The sequence below is a fragment of the Stegostoma tigrinum genome, chromosome 8 (genome assembly GCF_030684315.1).
Source record: "Stegostoma tigrinum isolate sSteTig4 chromosome 8, sSteTig4.hap1, whole genome shotgun sequence".
NCBI lineage: Eukaryota > Metazoa > Chordata > Chondrichthyes > Orectolobiformes > Stegostomatidae > Stegostoma > Stegostoma tigrinum.
Genome location: NC_081361.1, coordinates 43,771,153 through 43,798,644, shown reverse-complemented (window position 1 = coordinate 43,798,644; position 27,492 = coordinate 43,771,153). Strand labels below are relative to the sequence as shown.

Here is a 27,492-nt window from a genome sequence, read left to right as displayed (position 1 = left end):
TTTTGTCATCCAAGATTATCTGGGTGATCACTTATTTCACTTGCTAAAATAAGAACTGTTTGACCAAATTTAATCAACAGTACTGAGCCTGATTTTAGCCTCGAAGCCATTAATACTTTGCATGTAAATTATAATTATCAAAACTAACATCACTGCATCAAAATTAACATCACTGGAGTGAAGTAACAATTTAAAGACTCAATACCATGAGCACCAAGATCAAGTTACACAGACAACACTTTTTTACACTTGCATCCAAAACTTGTTTATAACTCACCTGTATTCTTCATGACTAAAACATTCATGTAAATCCTGTGCAGAAATTCTGGTATCAGAAATATTTGTCTGCAGGGAACAAGTAAACAAAATACCTAAATAAAGCTTCCTATGGCGCTAGATATTAAACAGGTAAAACAGAAAACAAACAGAAACAGGAGTAATCTCCATGGGCATTTTCTTATGCAAACAAAGATCAAATAACTATTTGTTATGCATAAAACCTTACTGTACTTTTCAACATTAAAAACCTGAATAACTAAATGAATACAGAAGTATAAACATTCTCGTTATTTTTCTGCAAATTATTTCAATACCTCTTCAGTATTTAGAAAGATGTGCAGAATTTCCGTGAGCTTCTGGAAATCTTGAACATTACAATCTGATGACAAAATTCTGAAACAACAATCAGAAAAAGCATATTACATAAAGTCCAAGACCAGAATATGAAATGACCAACTCTCAAAGTTACTTCTGCAGCAAAATACAAATATGTCCAACAGTGGAGTGGATTATCATCTGAAATTACTAGGAAAGTAATATCAGTATCCCATGCAGTCAAAGTAGTTAATAAAATGTGAGGCTGGATGAACACAGCAGGCCCAGCAGCATCTCAGGAGCACAAAAGCTGACGTTTCGGGCCTAGACCCTTCATCAGAGAGGGGGATGGGGTGAGGGTTCTGTCAAAGTAGTTGCCAGATTTAAACTGTACTTTTTAAATTGTGAATTATTTCAGCAATTCTTCTCCACATATTTCACATAAATGACATATTTTCCAAAATAAGACTACCAAAATTGGATACAGTACTCTTGTCTCACCAATGCCCTGTACATCTGTAGCAAGACAGCCCTCCTGTTATATTCCATTTCCCTTGCATTAAATATAAATGGCCCAACATATTGTAAGGCAACAGGCTCCAACAGGTCCAATCTGAAAGCCATCCCCTGCCCTTATCTCCAACATTCCTCTCTCTCCTGCTCTGACCGAACAAGAAAAAGAAAACTCTTTCATCAATGGATTCCCAAGGACTATGCCTTAACCACTGGACTTTAGGGCCCAGATGCAGCTGGCCACTGATTAGCCTGTTCTTTTTGGTGACCCTGGTTGCCAATGTCAAATCCTGCAAAAGAATGAGACATTTGCCATCACTTGCCTTCATGAACTAATTTGCGGGTGGATGATCAGATGAGTTTACTCACCAGTGAGTATGACATTTAATTGACCTAATATGTTCACATCTGCACTTAGAAAAAAATGAAAATTCCACCTACTGTTTTTACACTGGTGATTACAATGCAGATTCTGTGATACTTGCGTATGTGAGATATTTTATTTTATTAAAGGTGCTATATAAATGTAGGTTGTTACTCTAAGTTAGTTCACTTATCCCTGTCAGACATGGACACGCACTAATAACTTTGAGATAAAACAAAAAATGCCAAGAATTATTAAAAACTGCCGATGCTGGAGTCTGAGATAACACAGCGTGGAATTGGTGGAACACAGCAGGCCAGGCAGCATCAGAGGAGCAGGAAAGCTGACATTTCCGGTCATGTCTGACGAAGGGTCCCGACCAGAATGTCAACTTTCCTGCTCCTCTGATGCTGCCTGTCCTGCTGTGTTCCTACAACTCCACACTGTATTAGTGCTAAGATTTGTTAGTTTATCTCAAAACTGGGAATAGCCAGAAATGCAAAGATTCTGGGCAAGTCTTTTCTTTTAGCAAAAACGATGTTTCTCTTGGTGGGTTTGGCACAGCCAAGCATGATAGCAGAGATAGCTTACAGTTTCTGCTCAACAGCAGATTGAATTTATCAGTAATATTTTTAAAAAGCAGACAACATAACAGAGACAAATAACATAATTGAAAATCTTTTGTGATGTTACTGTCCTTTAAAAGTTACTTCACCTGACAATGTTCTAACTTGTCAATAATGTGGCATCACTTTTAACTTTTACTTTGAACTGATCTAATTAATCTAATTGCTAACCAGCATGCATTATGCACATTTATGTAGAATACAGATATATTTCACAAGAAAGGAACAGCTTGATCATTTCTATGACAAAAAACGGCAAATGAGTTCCCTAGGTCTCCCTTCCAGAGGAATCAAGCAGTGGATTATGTTCTGGAAATCTGAGAAGTAAACATCTGTTCCACACTGCAGAATCTTTAAAAATAAGTTACATACTGCTGACAACATTGCTAAAGGCCTTCCAGACCACTACATCAATCTTAAGACCAATCAAGAATTTCAACCACCTCTTGTTACCGTTCTGCATATTTTATGGTCCATCAGTTACAGGTCCAAATAATTAAGAAGCCTTTTTAATTACAATTTAAATGAGGTACACTCTTGAGTGAGTTGGCGCTACTGTGGGATGACACCTCCAGCATGGGAATGGCTTGTTGAAGGAACTATGGAATTTTATTACTGAGCCAAAGCTGTGGACAAAGTTCTCTTGTTCTTAAATAAAACCTCCCTTCTTCATCTTTTTACAAAAACATGAGAGGGTGTTTGCTGAGAAATGTCAGAACATGAACAGCAAATGCTTTAGACTAGAACCTAATTTTGGGAAAAATTAGCTATTTTACAACAACTGCTCTAGTTTTAAGCGAAACTAGCCTGGTTAGAAGAACTCATTTGGAAACAAAGCTTGTACACGTTTTTGACTGTAACACATAACTGACTCTTTGTCCACAGTGGCAAGTAGATATAAATTAAGATTCAAATAAAACTTCAGGAACTGCCTTTAGAATTTGGCTAGGAAAATGCAGAAAACAGCAGCAAAGACCAGCTGATCCATCAAGCCTATCCTGACCCAGTATAGAAATTCCTATGCAACCCCCAAAGGCAATCTAGCAAACTCCAGGAGATCACTATGTCTGTGATCTAACCCCAATGGCGACCCATTTGTCTTCTATATGCAGAGAGATTTTCCACACTCCAGCACTTAAAACTATTACTTTACGATGAGCTGGAAACTTAATCCGTAATTATTCACTGACTTGTTGCAAAAATTACCTCGCAACATCTGACCTACTTTTGTGTTATTGGTCATTTATAGACATGTCCATGTTTTCTCTAATTTAAATAGCTCAATAAATAATCTATACACTTGGTCACAGTCATTGATTGAAGACACCAATATATTCCATTCAAGTTTCACATCACTGCAAAGTAAACAATAATTCATTTCTACAAGTCTGTTCCAGTAACCAAGTTCTTCTACATTACTTATCAGGCTACTCTACAACTTTTCCAGTGTATCCATACACTTTACTATATGAGGAAATTACAATAAAACAGTAGTCACAATGTGGTATGCCAAGCGCCTATTTAAAGTAGGATGGTGTTTCTTTCTTCTTTTTTAATTAACTTGGTAATATATCCTAACATTCCTTAAGCTTTCAAAATTGCCTAATGGCATAGATATAATACTGTCAATCAATTATACAAGGAATTATCAATGTGATACTCCCACACAGAACACAAACCTGCATGTTTCAAATCATCCGGTTAATTTGTTCCTTTTGTACACCAAAATCAGCAATAGTTGGTTATTTTGCCAAATTATTTTCTGAAAGCTGAAATGCCCAAGATTCCTTAACAATCCATACTCATTCAGATCGTTTTTCATACCTTCAAGGATTTCTCCTGGAATGTTTTTCACTGGTTTGTGTTGTCAAGAGATTTGAGTCTTGGGGTTCTATTCTTTGTACAGGAGCGTCGGGTATTCATGTGGTCTTTAGCGGTTTCCTCTTAACTATTAATGAAGGCTGTCTGAGTCTGGTAAATTTATTTACACTATTGTACAAACTGTTCAAAAAGTGCATCTATCATGAAAATAGACCATTGCATTCTTTCTTCACAGTTTCTGACCCACAGCTGCTTCTCCCATTGTTACAGCATGATACACATGAACATTCCATAATGATATCCTATTCCCATTGTACAACACCAATATCGTAAGCCAAGCAAATGGGCTTACAATCCTCCATTTCTGATTTAGTTCCAATCTGTAATATCATGTGTATTGGCGCTCTCCTATGAAGGCTCCAGATCCATCTAATTAATTCACGATACAACTAAGCTGTCGACTAAATAGCCTCCAGTACTTTGAGCACTTCAGTTTTTCTCACTGTTTGATGCAGAGGGAGGATGCTACTGTGTAGATCAGTATTTACTGACACTAATTGTCCTTGAAGACTGCGGTGAATGGTTTGCTTAAGCTGCTGCAATACATGGACCTGTAGGTGATTCCACAGAGCAGTCAGTTAGGGAGCTCTTAGAGTTTGGCCCACCAGCACGTTGGCATATGGCTTTTTATTTTAATTGTAAGTAGGGGTAGGCCATCCACCCTTCGAGGCTGCTCCACCGGTAAGGTCATGGTTGATCTGATTTTAGCCTCCAACTCTACAATACTGCATATCTCCAATAACCTTTCACCTCTCTGCTCATTAAGTGCATGTCTACCACTGTTTTAAGGCTTTCAAATGTTCCACCTCCATCTTTGTAGTGATTGGGACTAGGTGGGCCTCACTGACAAGGTTCTTGTTTGAGGTTGTAAACCTGGGTCAATCAGGAACCTCAGTAAACAAGGTCCACCTGGTCCCAGTTACTACAACCACCTTTCATGGAAGAGAATTACAAAGGCTTACAACAACTCCCTAGTCACCGACTGCAGTAACAGCATTGTCTAAAAGATGCAACGCAGCAACTTGTGGAAGTTTCTTTTATAGAACCTCTCAAACCCGCAACCTCTATCAATAGAAAGACAGTAGCACTAGAAATATGGGAACACCAACCACAACAATTACACCCTTTTCTCCACTAATATAAACCATTGTGATTATTTGAAATTTGGCATTCTAGTGTTTGACCTGATGAGAACAAAAAACTTCAGCAACATGTCCCTCTTTTCAGGGATATTCAAGCTCTGTACCTACAATCTTCCATTGTCCACCAGGTCTCTTGTTTTGGTAAGACGACAATAGAACAATTCTAAATACACTGTTTTATGTTAATGTTTCTGAATGAAGAAAACATATGATTTGACCTTTAGCCACAGGAAATACTTTTTGTCTTATAATTCTTTCACAGGTCATGGATGTCCCTGGCTAGGCTTGCAAGTATTATTGATCCACAACTGTTCTCTAGATCTGCTGCAGTGTAAGTAGGATATGTGCACCCACAATGCTGTTCGGAAGATAATTCTAGGTTTTTCAACCAGCAGCTGTGAAAGAACATAGACATAGTTTCAAATCAGGATAGTGCACAGCTTCAAGTTGAAGTTGCTCAGGGTGGTTTTCCCATGTATCTACTACCACTGTCTTTCCAGTTGATAGAGGTCGCTGGTTTGAGAGGTGTTATCAAAGACACTTTCACGTGTTACTGCAGTACATCTTGTAGACAATGCTGTCACTGTAGTCAGTGTTTAAGGAGTAAATGTTGAAATGGGGGATGGGATGTCGATCAAGCGGCTTTGTCCTGGATGGTGTCAAGCTTGAGTGTTTTTGGAGCTGTACTCGGCTAGGCAAGTGGAGAGTATTCCTTGTAATTGGTCGACAGACTTTGGAGAATCATCCCCTGGTTCTCCTTAACCATGCACTAAGTAATAACCTCAAAAAAAGCCCAATGGGTTTGTCAAATATGATTTCCCTTGTATCAATCCATGTTGAATCTGCCCGATTTTGTATTCTTTTCTAAGCATCCAGTTATCACATCTTTTGTTATAAGATACGAATGGTTTCCTTATTACTGACATCAAACTAACATGTCCATTGTTCTCCATGCTCTCCCCTTTCTTTGTGGGGTTCCATTTGCTACTTTCCAGTCTGCAGGAACCTTTCCTGAATTTATGGAATTTTGAAACATAACCACAGTTCATCGACTATCTCTACAGTCACTTCCTTCAACACTTGGGTACGTAGCTGGTCCAGGGTACATCAACCTTCAATCGTTAACTTTTCAATTATGACCAGTTCTTTATGTATACTAATTTATTTATATCTTTTCATTTTCACAAGTCCCTTGATTGACTAATATTTCTAAGAGATTTTGGGTCTTCATTCATGATGACAACATTAAAGTAAGAGTTTAGTTTCTCTCCCACTTCCTCGTTCTCCATTATAAATCATATAATCTTCCCTCTCTCAAGTATATAAATATGCTTTTAATGTCTGCTTTTACATTACTTGCTGGCTTACATTCTTATTCTTTTCTCTTGTTATCAGTTCCTTGATCTCTGAGTCAGAAGGTTGCAATGGTGATTCATCTCAGGGACTTCTCTATTTCAAGAATTTGACTTAGCTTCAAATTCAGATACTTCAGATCACAGCTCCAAAATTCTGGATCAGACATAAAACACTTTAATATAATTAATAGACAGACCAGCACACCAAACAGAACTCATTCTCTAACATTACAATGTAAAAGAAAATGCAAAGAAGTAGTATTTAACTGCCTCTGCTCTATTCTCAGCTTTGAAGTAGTGGAATTACCACAGGGGTGGTGCATCAGGGATTGCAAGCGCCCCATCTTGGTCGCCTGAGGACAGTTGGTATTGTTGCTCAATTCCCTTGTTTCCATTAACTCCTTGGATTAGGTCCTGTATCAGTCATCTCGTTCCTCCAGAAAGGCCTTTCAAATTTCCTGTTCAACTTTTCAGATCTGACATGAACCACCTTGCTCATTTTAAAAATTTGTCATGAATTAGAAGCATAATTCATTTAAAATAGAGGTCTGAACCATGGGTACAACCTGAAGCTGTACTACTTCTAATGTGAAAATATCAAGAAAGATCAACTAAAAATTAATAAAATTTAATCTTGAAAACAAGACAACATATGAACGTTAAAAACTAAAATCTGCTGATTTGAAGAGCCAAATTAACTGCAAGTGTCTAAAGTAATAGATACAATTCATGTAGGTCACACATTGATGAAATAAAGATACATTGCAACATTGCTTTATAAATGAGGTTCCCATGCATTTACTTGTTCTATCCCCACAGCGTTGGAAGTTTATTTCCCTCGTGTTCATCCAATTTTCCTTCACCTAATTCTTTCACCCAAAACCTTAAGTCTGTATCCTTCATCTTAACTTATTTTCAGTCACATGATTATTTCCCACTGACGGTTCATATTTAATTCATTTATATGTGCAGAATACAAAAGAAACAAAAAGAATGTAATCTGAAATAAATACTCAGATTTATTTTACTCATCTTGACTCATATACTTTGTATTAAAAGGAATTAGGCACCATGCCTATGTATGGGTGTTGTAGTGTGATGGTTATGTTACAGAGTTAGTTACCCAGAAGTTTAGACTAAGTATTCAAAGAACAAGAGTACAAATTGATTTCAATAAATAAAAAGCTGCTATAAAAAAGTGACCTTGAATTTTGGAATGCTAGAGAAATCCACTCGGTTCATTCATGACCTTTTTAGGAAGAAAATATGCCAAATCTTGTCCAGTCTAGTTTACATGCGACCTCAGTTCCAAACCATAGTGATTGATTCTTAAATTATTTCAATGGCACTGCAAGTCCATCAACTGTAACATTACTTTCTTGAAGCTACCAGAGATGAGCAATAAAATGCAGACAGACATTGTTAGTAACAGCCAAACCCAGAAATTAGTTTAAAAAAATGTACACATGGTAGTGTAATGCTAACTGCCACCAATGCAGTTCATTATTAACTGACCCCACAAAGATGTCCTAGGAAGCCATTCAGTTGTATTGAACCACTATGAAAAGGCACAAGACTGAAACCAAACAAACCATCCAGCAACAGCCCAAGCATTGGATTTTGATACAAGGTCAGTCAATTCCCGCAAAAGGCTCCCTCATATATAACTGGAGACTAGAATCATAGTAGGATGAGCTATGCTGGATCAGTCAAGCAACAGCCTGACCTAGTCATGTTCTTCGAATGTACCTTTCAGCCAACATTCTAGACTTGTCCATCCCTCTCTCTTGATATGTGCTGTCCCACCAGCAGGACATACCCTTTAGATTGATGGCAATATGGTATATAAGTTTGAGGGAGTGGTCCTAGAGTGCTCAACATTGACTATGGACACTACATAATTTAAAAGGTTTTAGATCAAGCATGGGCAGCAATACGTTGTGCTCATCAGCACTTACCCGTCCTCCCTCCACATATCACCTGAAGAAGCACTGCAAGTGGTCAGGGCACAGAATGTATTCTGGACCTCAGTGCCAATTACCAAGCATGATTTGATGGCACTACCAGATTTGCTTGGTCCTAACTCTAAAACTGCCAGACTAGTCTGGTGGTGAGACAGCCAATCAAGTTAGAAATTTACTGGGCCTTATCCTTACCTATGACTGTTATATCCCTCTATAAGAGTGATCTTATGGAGACCGAAATTCCTTCTACATACTGAGGAAGGAATGTTCATGAAGACTTTCTTTCCTGTTAGGTGTATCCACCAACATTTAACTCTTGATGCATAGGACTGCACCGTTTCATGAATGCACACGACCCTAGATAAACAAAAGTTGTTATACAGGACAACTTTTATCTCGTTGCCCATGAGCATTTCATACTGAACTGGATAGATTTGGGGCAGATCCTAGCTCAAAACTGAGCTCTCTTGGAGGCAGTGTGGACCATCAACTAAACCAGATGGTAATACGAACTCATGGTTCAGCAAATTCCTCACTCCAGCATTACAATCAAGCCAGCGGATCAATGTCGTTTCAGTGGGAAGCTCAGAAAAACCTAAAATATTGTGACATATGTCTCGTAAAGCTAGACTAAACAGCTACATGCAAGCAAAGTAGCAGATGCAGCATGCAATAGGCGAAGCAATGCCATATACAATAGATCACAGCAAGTCTCTGAAGTCCTGTCACAACCAATAGAGACAATTAAAAAACTAACAGGAAGAGGAGACGCCTCAAACATTCCCATCCTCAATGATGGAGCCTAATATGTATATGCACAAGACAAAGCTGAAGAATCGAGCCAAAAGTGCTGAGTAAATGATCTCTTAGCCTTCTCCCGAGATTCCCACTACCACAGATATCATTTAACCAAATGTAGTTCACTCCACATAATATCAAAAAAAAAATAGCTGGGTACATTGAATGCAGCAAAGATGATGGGATTTGACAAATTTCAGATGTAATGCCAAAGACTTGAATGCCATGACTAGCTTCACCCTCAATTATGCTGTTTCAATTGACAAATGATATCGGCATCTACCTCAAAGTGAAAAACTATTTAGGCATGTCTTATCCACAGAACAAAAACAAATCTAATCCAGCCATTTACTACCTCACTGGCCTCTCACAAACATCAGCAAATAGACATGGAGTGCTAGGAAGCTTGACGTACCAATAATTTGCTCACATATACTCAGTTCTTGTCCCACCAATACTATTTGGTTCTGGGCCTTATTAGCCTTGGTCCAACATGAACAAGACAATTCAACTTCAGAGTTTAAGTGAGAGCAATTGCCCTTGAAATCAAATCAATATTCAAGTGAGACACCAAGAATCAACAGTAAATTGACATCAATAGACTTCCAGGGCAAGAGACACTCTACTACCTGGAGTCATACTCAACATTCAGGAATATTGTTGGTGGCCAGCCATGTCATCCCCAGCACACTCTGCAGGACTTGGCTCAGGGAGCAGTCATAAAGATAACATCTTTAGCTGTTTCATCAATGATCTTTCTGACCAACGTTATGTAAGAAATGGGGCTGTTTCCTGGCGATTACAGAATGTTCAATTCCATTTTCAATTTCTTGTACAATAAAATAACCTATATCAACCTGCAACAATATTGAAGCTTGGACTGATCTTTGGGGAAACAATATTTGTACGATTCAGGTGTTTAGGTTCAACAATGGACAGTTTAAATACCTCACTCTGACATTCCATGACATCCTAATCATTGAATCATACGCCCATGTCCTTCAAGGATTCCATGACTTGAAACTTAACTGAACCAGACACACAAACACCACAGGTGTAAGCAGGTCAGGTATTAGAGATTCTGTGGAAAGGGAGTCTCCTAACAACTCTGCAATGTCGTTCCACTCCTACAAGGCCCAAGTTCAGACTGTGTTGGAATCATCTCCACTTAACTGCACAAGTGCTGTTCCAACAACATTCATAATGGCTAGACACCATCCAAGATAAAGTGATCCACTTGATCAGCATCACATTCATCACTTTAAAAAAGTCACATCCTTTATCAATGCAATACGAATGGAGGTGTGTACCATCCACAGGATGCACTTTAGCAACTTTTTGCCAAAGCTTCTTCAAACTCTTAAGTCGATAGATGTGAAGCTGGAAAACTACAGAATGCCAGATAGCATCCGAGGAGCAGGATAGTTAATGTTTTAGGCTGAAACGCTTTATCAGTACTGGGGAAGGAGAGGCGAGCCCAGAAGTAAATAGAGGGAGGGTTGTGAGGCTAGGGGAAGGGTAAGTGGGATTGTGATAGGTGGATGCAGGTAAGGGGTTATTGTGATTGGTCAGTGGGAAGGGTGGAGCGGATAGATGAGTAGAAAGATGGATAGGTAAGGTCACGTCACAGAGGTGAAGAGGGGGAGGAAGACTGGACATGGATTAAGGCTGGGGTGGAGGGATTTTGAGGCTGAAGAAGTCAATATTGAGGCCACTGGGCTGAAAGCTCCTAAGGGGAAATATCAGGTGTTGTTCCTCCAGTTCATGTTTGGCCTCACGCTTGACAGTGGAAGAGGATAGACATGGATAGACATGTTGTCAGGCAAGTGGGAGCTGCCACTCCCATTCCCCTAGTGACAAGTTCATGCTTGGCCTCCATATTTCGCCTTGAGAGCTTACAGCCCAATGGCATCAATATTGACTTCATCAGCTTCAAAATCCCTCATACCCAGCTTTATGACGTGTCCCGCTCTCCCCCTCCCACTTCTCCTCACCTCCCTGACCTGACTTAACTTAACCTTTCCATCTTCCTACTTACCTGTTCTTTCCACCATTCCCACTGACCAATCACACTAACTCCTTAGCTGCATCCACCTATCACCATCCCACCTACCCTTCCCCCAGCTTCACCCCCACCCTCTATTTACTTCTGGACTCCCCTTGCCTGTCCTGACGAAGCGTTTTGGTCCAAAACATTGACTTTCCTGCTCCACGGATGCTGTCTGACCTGCTGTGCTTTTCCTGCTTCACATCTATTGACTCCGGCTTCCAGCATCTGCAGTACTTACTCTTTCCAAGTCTCAAACTCTTAACCTCTACCACCTAGAAGGACAAGGGCAGGAGGCAGTTAAGAACACCACCACCCCAAGGTTTCCCTTCAAGTCACACACAGGCCAGACTGAGCAATATAATGCCATTCTTTCTTTGTTCTTTTGTCAAAAATCTTGATTCCTCTCTCTGTAACAACACTGTATCTTCACCACATGGACTGTAACAGCTTATTGTTACCTTTATTTATTGCAATTAGGAATGAGCAATACATGTTGACATTGCCAGCAACACCCTTATTTCATAAATTAATGTAAAAAAGTATAGGCTTGCAATTTGTATCAACTAGATGAAAACGTGCATCTTTAGTAGAATTTCTTGCTTTCAAATCATAGGATTTGCATGTCCAAAACATTCATTTTAGAACTCCAAATGGTTCTCTTCAACATATTTCAAATTATGAGAAAATTGATATAATTATCCAGAAAGTGCTTCTTTTCAATCTCAGTATTATCCAAAACTCAGAGCAAGTCAGGCAAACAATGTGGAGAGAATAAAGGAAACAGGAGAGAATGAGTCCCCCTCCAACATACACACCTTTGTTACTTGGAAGCATATTGCTCACTGTTCCTTAATCTCTGCTTGGTCAAATTCTTGGAGCTCCCTACCTTTCAGTATCATGGGAGTATCCCAAGCTCTTGGACTATCACGGTTTCAGATGACAACTCAATACAAATTTTCCCAAGGGCCTTCAGGGTTGGAAGACAAATACTGGCCTTGTCATCAAAACCCACTGAGCAAATAAAAGTAAAATGTTTCAACTGCAATGCCCGGCAACAACACTAAAGTAAAATTGAAGTAATTCGGAACACAAAGCAAGAAACCAATACGTCACGTCTAATGAGCCTGACAGCAAAATAGGAGCCCCTAATGACTATTTCTATAACAAAACCGCACTTTCTGAAATAACAATCAGGTTTCTGCCTAAGATTTAAAACTGCCCTTTCACAATGTGGCCCTTTACAAATTCAAATGTAACATAACAGTATTCAGATGAGTTACTACTGCTGATGTTTCACACACTCCCCAAGAATTTAAAACTAACAACAATATATGTACCTACAATATTTTGGAATAAATTTAGAATAAAACATGGAAGAAAATGTAGTCTCTGAAAGTAAATTACTGCTTTACGTCTTGAAATCAGAAGCAGCCCAGGCAACAGCTAAACCTCTATATATACCTAAATTTCTTGTCCTTAATTCTGGATAAAGGACATCTCGGAAATGAAATGAAAGGCAAATAAAAATTTGCATTTTTACATGGGAACATGCTATCTGTGTCATATTGCCATGGGGATGGTTGGAGTTAAGTGAGATCATTTGTTTTGAGTTTAACTTTGCTAATTTGTTCGGGCATGGCCAGCAGGCAAGACTGGATAATGTTTGGAAAAGGGACCAATAAAGGCCACCTTTGGATCTTAGTGTAGTTTGTAGCCTGAAGTCAAGAGAAAAAGCCAGACTTATATCAGAAGTAGAATAAATATTACATCTTTCATTCATGATGCAGCTTGTGATTGGGGTTAGTGCTCAGAGTAAGATAAAGTTGCAAAGAGGAACAAGATAACTGGAAGACTTACTGGTGACCAAAGGAAGAACACAGGAAACCTCTCAATAAAGGGGAGTTAATATTATTACAGTTGGAGTTCTGGAACTGTTTTGTATTGGTTTTCATGGTGAAAGACACTATGAACATCCCAAATGATAACATAGAAGCAAGGTACTAACAGGAGGAAAGACAAGTCCATTAGGAGAGACAAAGTATTTTACAAACTAATTGGAGTAAAAGCGACAGGTTGCTAGGACATGACAACTTGGATCCAGAAGTTTTAAAGGAAGTGGTGGCAGAGACAGTGAAGACACTGGTCAAATATTCCAGAACTCACTGGAATCTCAGAGGATTCCACACAATTGAAAGATGCAAGTGTGATGTGCTTGTTCAAGAAGAAAGGGAGACGGAAAGCAAGAAACAATAAGTGGGTTGTTACGGAAAATACTGAAGTGCATTATTAAAGGAGTAAAGGCAGGAAATTAGGAAAAGCTTAACACAATCAATGTCACATGGTTCTGTGAAAGGCAAATCGTGTTTGACAAATTTACCAGAATTCTTTGAAGATATATCAAGTAGAGGCGATAAAGGAGAACTGGTTGATGTTGTGTATTTGAATTTCCAGAAGACATTTGTTAAGCTATCACAAGGGTTACTGCACAAGATTAGAGCTCATGGTATTGGGGTAATATATTACCTTGTACTGAGGCTTGATTACACACAGATGGTAAAGATTTGAAATTAATGCATCTTTTACAGGTTGAAAAAATATAACAAGTATAGAATCACAAAGATTGGTCTTAGGGCTTCAACTTTTCACCATTCAATGTCTTGGAAGAGGAGGCAGAATGCAACATGTCAAGAATATTGATGATAAAAACAGGTGGGAGGACGTGTTGTGATGAGGACATAAGGAATCTGCAAAGGGATATAGACAAGTTGAGCGAGTCGGCAAAAGCTTATCAGATAAAATTTAATGCAAGAAAGTCTGAGGTCATGTACTTTGGTTGGGAGAATTGAAAGATAGATTATTATTTAAAAAGGAAAGTACAGAGGGATCTGGGTATGAAACACACAAAATAACATGTAGATTCAGCAAGCAGTTATAAAGGTAAATGGACTTTCGGCCTTCATTGCTGGGAGTTAACAGTTTAAAAATAGGGAGATCTTGTTACACCTACAGGGAGCTGATGAGCTGGAGAACTCAGTGTAGTTTTGATCCCTGTACTTAAAAGGACATACGAGGCAAGTCAAGAGATTCACCATGCTGATTTCTCGGATGAAGAAGTTGACAAATGAAAAATAGTTAGACAGATTATGTCAATATTCATCAAAGTTGAGAAGATTTCGGGGTGATCTCATTGAGACATACGAGATTCAAAGAATAGAAGATGTACACAGTTATTAATTTAAAACTGATCCAGGCATTTCTTCTCTAAGAGGTTAGCAAATGTCTGGAATTTTATTTTCAGACCACAAATTACTTAAAAAGGAGGTAGATGGATTTTTGAAATGTTGGAGTCTTGAGGGCTATGATGAACTGACATGAAGGTGCAGTTGGTACCTGGGGTAGTTCAGCCCATACACTTGTTGAATAGGGACCACGCTCGAACCAAATGGCCTACTTCTGCTCCTAATGTCCATTTTAAATCCTTATCAGCTTGGCAGCAGTTTGAAACCTTCGCAGAAAGCTACTGGAAAATAAAAATATTTTCCGATGTCTTAAACCACTGTGTAGGAATAACAGGCTGGCCTGTGCTTTAGTTGTAGAATTGAGAATCACAAGGTCAGAAATGGGAAAGTCTCTTGGGCAAAAGTTAATGGAAAGACCCCAATTAAACCTGCATCTTCATGAATAGCTGGAATACGGAAGAGAAATCAGTGAATTCTAGAGAACCATGATGTACCTTTTGCATTGGTATCACTGTATTAAGAAAAGTTAGTTTCTAGTTCTCGCACACTGGATATGAAAACAGCACGTCAGCTCAAGTGTCAGCCTTACTCAGGGAATGCAGATTGTACTTATCACAGCCCAACTTTGCTCTGGTTTACTGTGTAAATCAGCAGAACCAATTTGAACAAAACACACCTTGCTGGAACAATTGAAACTTAGAGATGCCAGTCACAATCTTGAATTTTATTTACACATTATGAAGAATCAGACCATCTCCATTCTACACGTTAAAGATTATAACGATCTGTTTTACCTGTCTTTGATTTCACATAACTATAAACTAGCAACTTTAATAACTGAAGTAAGGAACATTGATTTTAAGTTGGTCCTGTGAAGTACTGTATTAATTGGGGCTGATACTAAGCAGTTTTTGCTCCAAATTACTGCAATGCATTATTAAAACATGCAGAGGCTATTTTCTTAGGCCAGTAAAATTCCACTCAAATATGACATTTTTTGTCAGACATTTTCTTGCTTCATCTCCTTCTTTGTTGCGAAGGTTATGGCTGCCTTTCCTGCTCCATGTGCCAACTTTTCATCTATATTTGTGCATATTTATTATCTCTACATAAAATTCAAGTATTAACATTTTTTTGCAGAAAACCTGAATATGGAAATGAAAACAAAAACAAAAAAGTGCTGGAAATAAAAATCTACTTCCTTCAGCACTTGAAAACTGGACACACTTATTGAAAGGTGGAATTAATGTATACCCCAGCTTGCTCAGTTGGTGGATAATGCAATTCTGACTGCAACATTAACTCCCACATTAGGTACTTATTTTTCCAATGAGAGTGGAGTGATCAGATACAAGTTTACAGAACTTTAGAAGAAGGTGATCACACTGAAAAATCAGAAATATGTATAAAACATGATGCGTGCTTCCTGGGGCTATCACCTAGTCTTATCCCAAAGCAGCAGTTAGCGGGAAATCCCAGCTTTCTGCCCTATACAGAACTCTTGATGCTCCACTTGGCAACCAAGATCATCTGGGGCAGCTTTTAACAGGTCCTCACAGTCTTAGTGTGTGCTCTCATTGAAATATTCAAGATAAAGCAAAGTGCTTGACAAGGTAGAGATTGAAAGACAGGAACCAAGAATGTCTGCAGCACCTGGTGCGCCCTCACATCCATCATAAACACCACGTGAGGATTCTTTACTGGGAAATATATAAGCTGTTTGACGAGAATAACCAGGAGTTCTAGAAGCCACTAAATCTCAAGTGCAAGGTGTTCCTCAACTGGAAACACCACCAGGACTCGAAGGAAATGTTGCAGATACAAGAATAAATGAAGGCTGATGTCCAACAAAAACCATGATCTAAAGAACAGATGGTGGGTGGAAAAAGTGCGATAAATCCAGCAACTCACTGAAAGCCTTGCGTGCGTAGATTCTTCAGTGAAGATCATCTAAAGCCCAAAAACGCAAAGACCTACCTCACTGCGAATGCCAGACAAAGTGGTGGTCATCAAAGATAGGGAAACAAGTCAGCACTCTTTAGAAGGAGCACTTGAAGACTCTCTACCAAGATTCATGCCCTTGACCACATGCTACGCATGGCCACTCAGCACAGCTCCAGCCTAGTCAGAAAGGCCATCTAACAGCTGCAAACCAACACGATCACCAGTATCAAAAAACAATAGAAATACACTCTCACTAAGAATACAGACCACATTTCCATCTTCTGGAAACAGGAAGGCATGTTAGTGGATCTTCAAGACCTCATAATTGTGGTCAGCTTCGAGAAACAAAATAAGACCAATTGTGATAACCACAAAAGGATCTCCCTGCTGCACACAAGAGGTAATGTTCCCTCTAAGCAGTGTGGTGGCACAATTACTCAAAGGGTCCACGCATGCTGATCAGAAGCCTGTAAAGTGGCAATAAGCAGAATGAAAGTAGGCCACAGGGTAAGTTGTTGCAAATATTCTTCTTAATCTCCTTTTCCCAGTAAATGAAGCGCTCCTACTGGAGACAAAATGAAGATTCTGTCCAATAAAGTGGAGTGTGAGCATGGTCTTCATATCAGGTTCAGACAGCAGGAAGCGGTAACAACTGTAAACATAGCCTTCTTTAGCCCCTTAAAACCTTTCAATCTGTCAACTAGGAGGAATTACAGAGTGTTCTCTTCAAATTTGGCTGCTGACAAAATTGTCACCACTTTTCACTTGCTACACAACAATACACAAGCCATGATCCTCACTAATGGACCCACCACAGATTCAAGATGTGGGCAAATTTGGGCCAAGCAAGACTGTCATTGCACCAATGCTTTTCTCCATCTTCCTCATTGCAACACTACACCCCATATCCACCAGTGGTTCCTACCAGAGTGGAGTTTCTCAATAGGTTGAACGGTACAGTGTTTAACCTACATTGCTCCCAGTCTAGAACCGCGACCAGCCTAACCTTTGGCATTGAGCTGTAGTACACTGGCAATGTTTACACACATGTACACTCAAGAGGCTAAGCTTGAAACTATCAGCACATTCACAGAGGCACAGGAGAGAATGGGCCCTATGCTGGACATCAAGGAGTCAAAGATTCTCTACCAGCCTGCACCCACTACTCAAAGCTGTGCCCCAATGATCGAGGTTCACAGCAAGCCTCTGGACAAAATACATCAACTGTCACACTGTAGGATCTTCCTTTTAACTAAGGTAGGCATTGACAGTGAAAGTCAACATTGGTTCTCATGTGCCAGTGAAGCCTTTTCAGTGTAAGGAATTGAGTGTCTGATGTCAAAGACCACAAACCCAGTACTAGACTCATGGTCTAAGGGGCATTAATGCTATCTGCCATTCTGTACACAAAGATTATGGGCAATGTACAGTAGATATCTCTGGAGAAAAATAGTGATGCCTTTTCCAAACCCTACATATCCATGGCAGGTTAGGTACTCCAATACCAGTATTCCCTCTCAACCCAACATTGAGGCTCCAGCTACTATCAATTAGCCATGCTCGACAGGCAACATCATCTGCATGCCTGACACAGGACTTCTAAAACAAGTTCTCGGCTTGCAGTTTTGTCCCAGTAAGCAGTTACCAGCATGGCTCAGAAAATACTTCAACAGCATTCCTGAGAAAAAAAATGCAACACCCATACCAACTCATGGGAATGTCACCTTGGACTCTCAAACTGGGGAAAAGGAACTCACAGAAGTTCCAACGATCTTCAGCATATCCAACACACCCACGTGGAAGCCATGCACCATGTGGAGATCCAGCACTGAACTGTTTGGTCACCTCAGGGACCACAATACTGTAACAGAACAAAGCCATCTCCTGTCTCAAGGGAGTGCCTAAGAAGGGGAGGAGATACTGAGAGGTCATTCCCTGCACTAAGGAATCTTAATTAAGAAAGTGCAATCCAGTAAAAAATGACAATTATTTAGGGCAAAGATGAGGAAGAACTTCTTCTTTCGAGAACTTGTAATTTTTTAAAATTCTCAGCTTCAGGGATGTGCCAGCGACGATCATATTCAATGGCACAGAAGACTCAACAGGTCATATGGTCTACTCCTGCTTCGTATTTCTTGTGTCTCAGGGAAAGGTCATTCTGCTTTATTGCCTGTGATGAAGAAAACATTTCAACCACTTGTCTTTCCTGATGTTGACAGATGTAGTTTAGAGATTTCAAGATAACAAAGTGTGAAGCTGGATGAACACAGCAGGCCAAGCAGCATCTCAGGAGCACAAAAGCTGACGTTTCGGGCCTCTGATGAAGGGTCTAGGCCCGAAACGTCAGCTTTTGTGCTCCTTGAGATGCTGCTTGGCCTGCTGTGTTCATCCAGCTCCACACTTTGTTATCTTGGATTCTCCAGCATCTGCAGTGCCTATTATCACTGATACTATTTTAGAGATTTGCTGTTTTTATTTAAGCTTCATGTTACTTCTTGATGAATGACAGGTTAACACAGCAATTTAAATGAAAGCGTTCATCAATCAGCAAATAACTTTATCATTGCTTACGGCACAATGATTCAGATTAATAGAAACTGTACCTTAAATGAAAACACAGAAACAAAGAAATTTTACATAAAGGCATTGAAAGGTTCCCCCCCCCAACCCAGCAGTTGTTAACAAGATAATTTAAAAGTTTGTTTCATTATAATACATACAGTTTACACGTGTTGATGGGTTTGCTTAGATTGATGCAATGTTCTACAATTTTGTTGCATGATTATTAGATCTTATCATTCAGACAAAGAAAGAGTACTAAAACATGAATTTTTGCAGTATCAGACAAGCACACACCTCGCTATATAATTATCAAATTACACTTGGGAACAAACTGCATTAAAATACTTGCCAATTTCATTAAATATTTCTCTTGGACTGTTAGGTGCTCACCTCTGAATTCCTGCCAGTAGTTCTTTTACTGCAGGCACCAATCTTTGCAGGCTCTGAAATGCTTCCTCAGGAAGTGGCAGCTTGCTGTCAGTTACAACAGCTAATGGGTTGTGAGGAAGGTTGAAGGTTGCAAAAATTAATGAGCTGGTGAAAAAATAAACAAACAAACAATCCCTCAATCTCATGAGCCGTTATACAAGATCGAAGCAAAAATGTTGATTTACCTTATATGAATATGAAAGATTAATATTTTATTTATTTGATTGCTCACGCAAGTTAACGAAAGCTCTCACTGTTGGTGAGTAAGCAGATTGTGACTTCTGGGAATTTCAATTTGGTAGTTTGAAGTTTGTCAGTCATTCAAGTAAGTACCATTAATCATTGGCTTATATTTCAAAATTTCAACTTTATAAGATAACACAACACTGCCTTTGTCATCTCAAAGCCCAGTTCATTCCGTTTCTCCTGTCCAGTCAAAATGCTTACATCATAGCAGCAGACAGAGTAATGTTAGTGCTTTGGGAAACAGCCAAGAATATGCTTAATTTAAAATTCCACACTGTTTTGACTAACACTTATGTTCATCAGTACACAATACCTTTTTACCTGTATTTGTTTGTTATATTCCACACATTTTCAAAGGTAGCCCAAATTTGTTGAATTCTGTTCACATTTTGAGAGTTATCCATCTCTGACGTGGGGCATCCACTGAATGGGTAGAGAGTCACATTTCTTCCTGAATCGAGATTTGAAGGTGGCGCACCTGAAATTTCCAACTTTTCAGAAGACTCTTGCGACTTTTTTGGTGATTTTGAAGTTAGTTCATTTTTGCTGCAATGCTTCACAACATGGAGAAAGAAAAATGATTTCTAACCATAGATCCCAAATATTTACACAATTTTTACTACCTTCTTTTTGAGCTTCTTCCCTTCATGAGGGAAGGTACGGACTCTTTTGCCCATTTGTGCTAACTCACTTTCAAATCATAGCCTGACAAGAGAGTCCACACCTCCCCATTGCAACACCCCTCCTACTGACTTCAGAAACATCCTTCCATGCAGCACTTTGTCTCCATTCATTTCATGTATCATATGCTTCCTTTGCTTGGGGATTTGATGCTGTGTGCACCAATTGCTGACAAATGCAAAACTATTAGATCAGGTATTTGTATCCAGTGGAATATCTCTTCATAAAGCAGACTAAAGAAGTTAGGGTTAACATTTCAAATATACAAAAACAAAAAGTCAGCTGGCCCACTCCACATACTGGAATCTACTCACACCATTAATTCAATCCCTCACCCTCATGTCAATGCAATCACATGAAAGTAGGAACAAACAAGAAAAAAATCCTATATGAAAAAAAATCACTGAGCAGAAGGTGTTGACTATAATGGGGAACTCCAGACATATTTACACTGAATAGATGCCCCATTCCAAAATGGCTCTTGTTTGCCACTGGAATAGCCCCAGTCTAAAATTTCACTAATTTTACTGCTGTTCTAAGTGATCCCTGCTATTGTCTTCATCCACAACAGTATGAACTTAACATAACATCTGTCCCAATATTACAAGAAGGCAATTACAAAGTAGAAAGGTACCTCAGAACTCTTTTCAAGCAATTCATCTATGACAGCCAAGGTGCGTGGGAGAACGCCACCATAACCTGATCTTGAGTTGAAGGCTCGTATTAGTTTTTGGGACTCCAGCAACATCCAGGTAAGAGTAAAATGATTATACTGTGATCTTTTACCTAGATGGTTACAAAAAAGTATTAAGTTAAATACAGTAAAACAAATAGTCCTTCAAAACAAACGTTAGCCCTGGGATTTTGATTAAGGGAGCGGTAGACCTACAGGTACTTTTGTAACATTGTGTCAATGAATGAACCTTTACAATATGGCCGTTTCATCTACTGTGTGAGCCCCTGGTCAAGCTTAGACTGCAAAGGCTGCAACTATTTAAACAGGATGTAGTGAACTCCACTTGCGATTTAAATAGAAGGTGTTACTGACATTCTGCCCTATTGTTGGTAGCAAGGGGAGATCATACTGCAAAAAAACTGACATCTATTAAATGAATTCACTAATGCAATGCAAAAAAAAAGAACGACAATAGCAACCTTCAAAATATTTCTGCATTTGTTTCTTTTTTGGTTTTTCAGCATCTGGGCAACAGTCTGACAAGCAACAAACAAATAGCTCAGAAAAAACTTGGAGATTTAATGCTAGAATCAGATTATCATTGAAGCCCTTCACAGCAGATAAGAGGCCAATTGAGCCTATGCCTTGTCACCAAACATCATTCCACCCTAATGTTTACCATAACTAACCCACCTATCCACTGCAACCCTGGGCACTAAGAGCCAATTTAGCATGGCTAATCTGCACAGACAGTCACCCAAGGCTGGAGTCGAACGCGGGTCCCAAACACTGAGGCAAGAGTGCTAATGACTGAGCCACTTAACTGCCCTTTAACACAATTAAATAATAATGTACACTTAAAATTGTGAAGATGTTTATTACTATATTTGTCTAAATGACACATTCATAAAAGCGCATCAGCAAAATGTAAAACAAAGATAAATTGTACCAATACATAGATTTAATTATTCCCCACATACAACTAACTTATTGGTTGCCTTTGTTAACAGTAAAATTAAACACCGACAAAATGTTGCAGCCCAATCTTCAATTATACCTTCCAATACTTTCTAATTTGTATTTGAATGACGTTTGTTAATATAGAATGCTAAAACAAATAATTACCTGTAATATTTTGTTGAAAAAATGTTGTGACGGGTGGAAACGTTATACTTTTAAGAAAGCGGGATGAAAAAGAATAATTTTTATTTCCATATCTTTTCTTCCCAGTTTTTGGCTTATATTTTCTTTAGGCCTTCCAGACTTCCCTACTATGTCTCATTTCATTTTGACCTCTCAAACCTCTATCCAACCCATCAGTACTCCTTAAGCAATCCTGTCTTGCCACCAGAACGGACAGGACTCCCCTCGAATATCTTCGGAAGAGCTCTGAGAGATGCTCAATGTGGCTTATTAAAGACAACAACCTCAACACAGGCACTGAGTGTTAACCTTGCCCAACTCTTCAACCGACTCATTTTTCTCATTGTTACCGTCGTGGAATCAGCCACTGGATCAGTTCTCACTACTATTGTCTCAATTTACAAACACATCAATTAGAAGCAGGAGTCGAAATGGAGTTTTGAGTCTCCTCCACTGTTTAGTAAGACTGTGAGCGATCTGATAGTGGTCTCAACTTCACTTTCCCAGCTATCACAACACTATTGGTAAGAGCAACCACTGCACAATCCTTGGAGACAAAGTCCCACCTTCACACCGAGAACAGCCTCTATGATTTTGTGTGGCAGTATCACCATGCTAAATGGGACAGGCTTCAAACAGATCTCACAAATCACGACGGGACATCCAAGAGGCACTGTGTGCCATCAACAGAACAGAACTGTATTCCAGCACAATCTAACCCCATAGTCCAGCATCTCCCCCACTCAACAATCATCAAGCCAGAGGATCACCCTGGTTCAATGGGCAGCGCAGGAGGGCACTCCAGGAGCAGCACCAAGTATACCTGAAGAAGTGGTGTCAACCTGGTGAAGCCACCTAACAGGACGCTTGCATGCCAAACATCACAAGCACAAGTGATAGGCAGAGCTAAGCAATCCCACAACCAACGAATCAGATTTAAGGTCTGCAGTCCTGCCATATCCAGTTGAGACATTTAAACAACCTATTGGAGGAGGATGCTCCACTAATATCCCCATCCTGAGTGATGGAAGAACCCAGCACATCTGTGCAAAAGACAAGGCTGAAGCTTTCACAGCAATCTTCAACCAGACGTGCCAAGTGGAAGATCCAAGTCGGCCTCCTCCAGTGGTCACCAGCATTACAGATACTAGACTTCAGACACGTGATGTCAAGAAATGGTTGAAGACACAGGATATTGCAAAAACTATTGGCCCTGACAACATTCTGGCATTAGCACAGGTAGTTCTGCTATAACGTGTGTTTTGTTAGTGTAAACTGGCAGCAATGCAATTGATGAACAGTGGACGTTGTTTGGATAATGCGAACATTCTGCTGTAAAGATATACCGATTTCCCTATAACACCATTTTTACAGCGCAAGGTCCCCCCAAAAACACAACTATCACATTACCGGCACTGAAGACTTGAGCTTGAGAACTTGCTGCTCCCCTAGCCAAGCTGTTCCAGTACAGTTACGACACTGGCATCGATCTGACAATGTGAAAAATTGCCCAAGTGTGTCCTGTACATAAAAAGATGGACAAATCCATCACAGCCAATTACTGCCCCATCAGTCTACTATCGGTAAAGTGATGGAAGGTGTCCCCAACAATGACATCAAGTAGCAAGTGCTCAGGAAAAACCTGCTCAGTAATGCCCAGTTTGGGATCCACCAGGGCAACTCAGCTCCTGACCTCATTACAGCTTTGGTTCAAACATGGACAAAAGAACTCAGTTCCAGAGATGAGGGAAGAGTGATAGCCCTTGACATCAAGGTTGTATTCGACTGAACGTGACATCAAGGAGTCCTGGCAAAACTGGAATCAATGGGTATTGGCGGCAAACTCTCTAGTGGTTAAAGTCATAGCTGACATATAGGAAGATGGAGGTGGTCGTTCGAAGTCAGTTATCTCAACTGCAAGACATCTCTGGAGGAGTTCCTCAGGGTAGTGTCCGAGGCCCAACTGCCTTCAGCTGCTTCATCAATGACCTTTCCTCCTTCATAAGGTCAAAAGTGGGAACGTCCACCAATGACTGCACAATGTTCAGCATATTCATGATTCCTCAGAAACTGAAGCAGTCCATGTTCAAATGCGACAAGATCCAGACATTATTCAGGCCTGGGCTGCCAAGAGGCAAGTAACATTCATGCCACACAGATGCCAGGCTCTGACCAACACCAAGAGACAATCTAACCACCAATCCTTGACATTCAAAGATATCACCACTGAATCACCCACTCGCAACATCCTGGGGGTTACCACTGACCAGAAACTCAACTGGACTCATCACATAATCACAGTGGCTACAACAGCATCAGAGACTTGGAATACTGCAGTGACAAACTCACCTCCTGACTCCTCAAAGCCTGTGCACCATCTACAAGGCACAAGGCAGGAGTGTGATGGAATACTCCCGACTTGCCTGGATAAGTGCAACTTCAATAACACTCGAAGCTTGACACCATCCAGGACATAGCAGCCCATTTGATTGGCACTACATCTACAAGCGTCCACTCTCTCCACCACTGATGCCAAATAGCAGCAGCATGCACTATTTACAAGATGCACTGCAAAAATTCACCAAAGATTCTCAGACAGCACCTTCCAAACCCACAAACACTTCCATCTAGAAGGACAAGGGCAGCAGATACAAGGGTACATCACCACCGTCAAGTTCTCTTGGAAGCTACTCACCATCCTGACCTGGAAACATATGGCCGTTCCTTCACTGTTGCTGGGTCAATATCCTGGAATTGCCTCCCTAAAGGCATTGTGGGTCAACCCACAGCAGGTGGACTGTAGCAGTTCAGCACCACTTTCTCAAGGACAATTAGGGATCAGCAATAAATGCTGGCCAGCCAGCGAAGCTCATGTCCCAGAAATGAATAAATAATTTTTCTAAAAATCCCATACCATCTTTCTAGTGAAGAATTTATAAAACTGTGCCTTGAAAATATTCAATGACTCTGCCTCACCATTCTGAGGAAAAGAATCCCAAAGACGCTCAACTCTCTGAAAAAGAAAAATTCTTATTTCTGTCTTAAATGGGGAAACCGTAATTGTTAACAGTGTCCCCCAGCTCCAGACCCTCCCACAAGAGGGAACATTCTCTTGGTGTCCCTCATGTCCCAGGAGGATCTTAGGAACATATGTATAGGCACAGGCTATTCAATCCTTCAAGCCTGTTCTGGCATTCAACAACATCATGGCTGATCTGTACCCCAGCTCCATATACGTGCCCTTGGCGAACAACTGATCCAGCATCCACTCTTGTTTGTGGAAGACCGTTTCAAATTTCTGCCATCCTTTGTGAATAGAAGTACTTTCTACCATCTCTCCCAAATGGTTTGGCCCTATTTTCTAGACTATGCCCCCTAATTTTAGAATCCCCAACCTGTGAAAATAGTTAATTTACCCTGACTTTTGTTGTTAACATCTTGAAGACTTCCATCAGATCACCTTTCAATCTTCTAAGTTCTGAGAAAACAGACCCAATTTCTTTTACATCTCTCCTCATAACCCGAGGTCGAGGTAACATTTTTGTCAACCTACATTGTTCTCCCTCTGTTAAGGCTGCCCATGACTAAAGCAGTTCAAAATGGCTGAAAGTGGTTCTTAGTTGATATAAAATGGCTGAGGATTATTTTTTAAGCTGAAACAGCAGCTTCCATAGTCTGCTGTTTGAAGTTAAACTGCAAGATTGCGTAATTAGCTGCCTTCATGGAACACGTATATCCAAAGTAGCTAGATTAAGCTAACGCACAAAGGGTTTTGTGAAACATATGCAATGGGCCCTGTGGAACAGCTACATGGGAACATCATCACCTCAAGTTCCCCTCCAAGCCAATTACCATCCTGGCTTGGAAATATATCGTAGAAATATAAAGTAGACGTAGCTGCTTGTGTAAAGCTAGTTAGATAGGTACGGTACTGTCTTGAGAAATGCTGACAAGAGTCACGCTGGTCTAACGTCTGGTATTCATCATGAGATAGAAGGGAAGGGTCAGACCAAGCACTCATCGTGTGTTCACATGATGTTAAGACCCCCAGGTAATTGTAGCTACGTGTCATATGTCAAAGTGGAATTAGGTAGGCAGGCATTACGCTAGTTAAAATTACATTCCTTGGTTTAAGGCATATAGAAGAGACCCAACCTATCAGCAGGGGAGTACTATATAAGTGGTGGAGAAGCTAAGTCTGGAATGTGGTTAAATACTTCAGTACGGCATTCAACAAGGTTACAGCAACAGAGAAAATAAGGGCAAGAGTGGCCATTCGGCTCTTTGACCCTTCTTCGCCATTCATCACAATCACAGCTGATAGTCCAACTCAACAGCCTAATCCTGCTTTCTCCCCATAGCCTCTGATTCCACTCGCCCCAAGTGCTACATCTAGCCATCTCTTGAATACATTCAATATTTTGGCATCAACTACTTCCTGTGGTAATGAATTCCACTTTTAGAATACTTAGTGTGAAAACAGGCCATTCAGATCAGCAAGTCCACACTGACCCTCTGAACTGCATCCCACCCAGACCTATTCCCATACATTATCTCTGTAACCCTGCATTTCCCAAGGCTAATCCACCCAACCTACACATTCCTGGACACTAGGAGGAATTTAGTATGGTCAATTAACCTCACCTGCACATCTTTGGACTGTGGGAGGAAACCGGAGCACCCAGAGGAAACCAACACAGACACAGGGAGAAAGTGCAAACATCACAGAGACAGTCACCCGAGGGTGGAATCGAACTCAGGTCCCTCATTGGTAGACTGGTTAGCAAGGTTAGAGTACTGGGACAACTAGCTATTTGGACACAGACCTGACTCGAAGATTGAGGACGGAGGGTGATGGTGGAGGGCTACTTTTCAGACTGGAGGCTTGTGACCAGCAGCAAGTCACAAAGATCAGCACTGGGTCCACTGCTTTTCGTCATTTATGTAAATGATTTGGATGAGAACATAGGAGATTTGGTTAGTAAATTTGCAGTTGACACCAAAGTTGAAGTTGTATTGGACAGTGAAGAAAGTTACCTCATAGTATAATGGGATCTTGATCAGATAGGCCGACGAGCCAAGGAGCAGCAGGTGGAATTTAATTTAGATAAATGTGAGGTGCTGCAGTGTGCAAAGTCAAATCAGGGCAGGACTTATACACTCAACGGTAAGGACCTGGAAGTATTGCTGAACAAAGAGACCTTTGGAGAGCAGGTTTATTGTTCCTTGAAAGTAGAGTTGGCAGGGAGATAGGATGGTGAAGGTGGCGTCTGACACGCTTGCCT

General features: G+C 40.2%; 1 protein-coding gene across 3 annotated transcripts in view; it reads right to left on the bottom strand.

The window, feature by feature from the left end:
- Window positions 1–27,492, bottom strand: part of swt1 (SWT1 RNA endoribonuclease homolog) — a 109,131-nt gene that overhangs the window by 7,013 nt on the left and 74,626 nt on the right. For 2 of the 3 annotated variants that reach the window (XM_059647826.1, XM_059647827.1), the window contains exons 14-18: window positions 21,023–21,174; window positions 20,029–20,261; window positions 19,423–19,566; window positions 594–672; window positions 278–345 (exon numbers count right to left, since the gene is read on the bottom strand). In XM_059647826.1, coding sequence (XP_059503809.1) covers window positions 278–345; window positions 594–672; window positions 19,423–19,566; window positions 20,029–20,261; window positions 21,023–21,174 — 676 coding nt within the window. Of the gene's footprint in view, window positions 1–277; window positions 346–593; window positions 673–18,597; window positions 18,641–19,422; window positions 19,567–20,028; window positions 20,262–21,022; window positions 21,175–27,492 lie in introns of those variants that run through there. The other variant, XM_059647828.1, reaches the window with a different exon arrangement.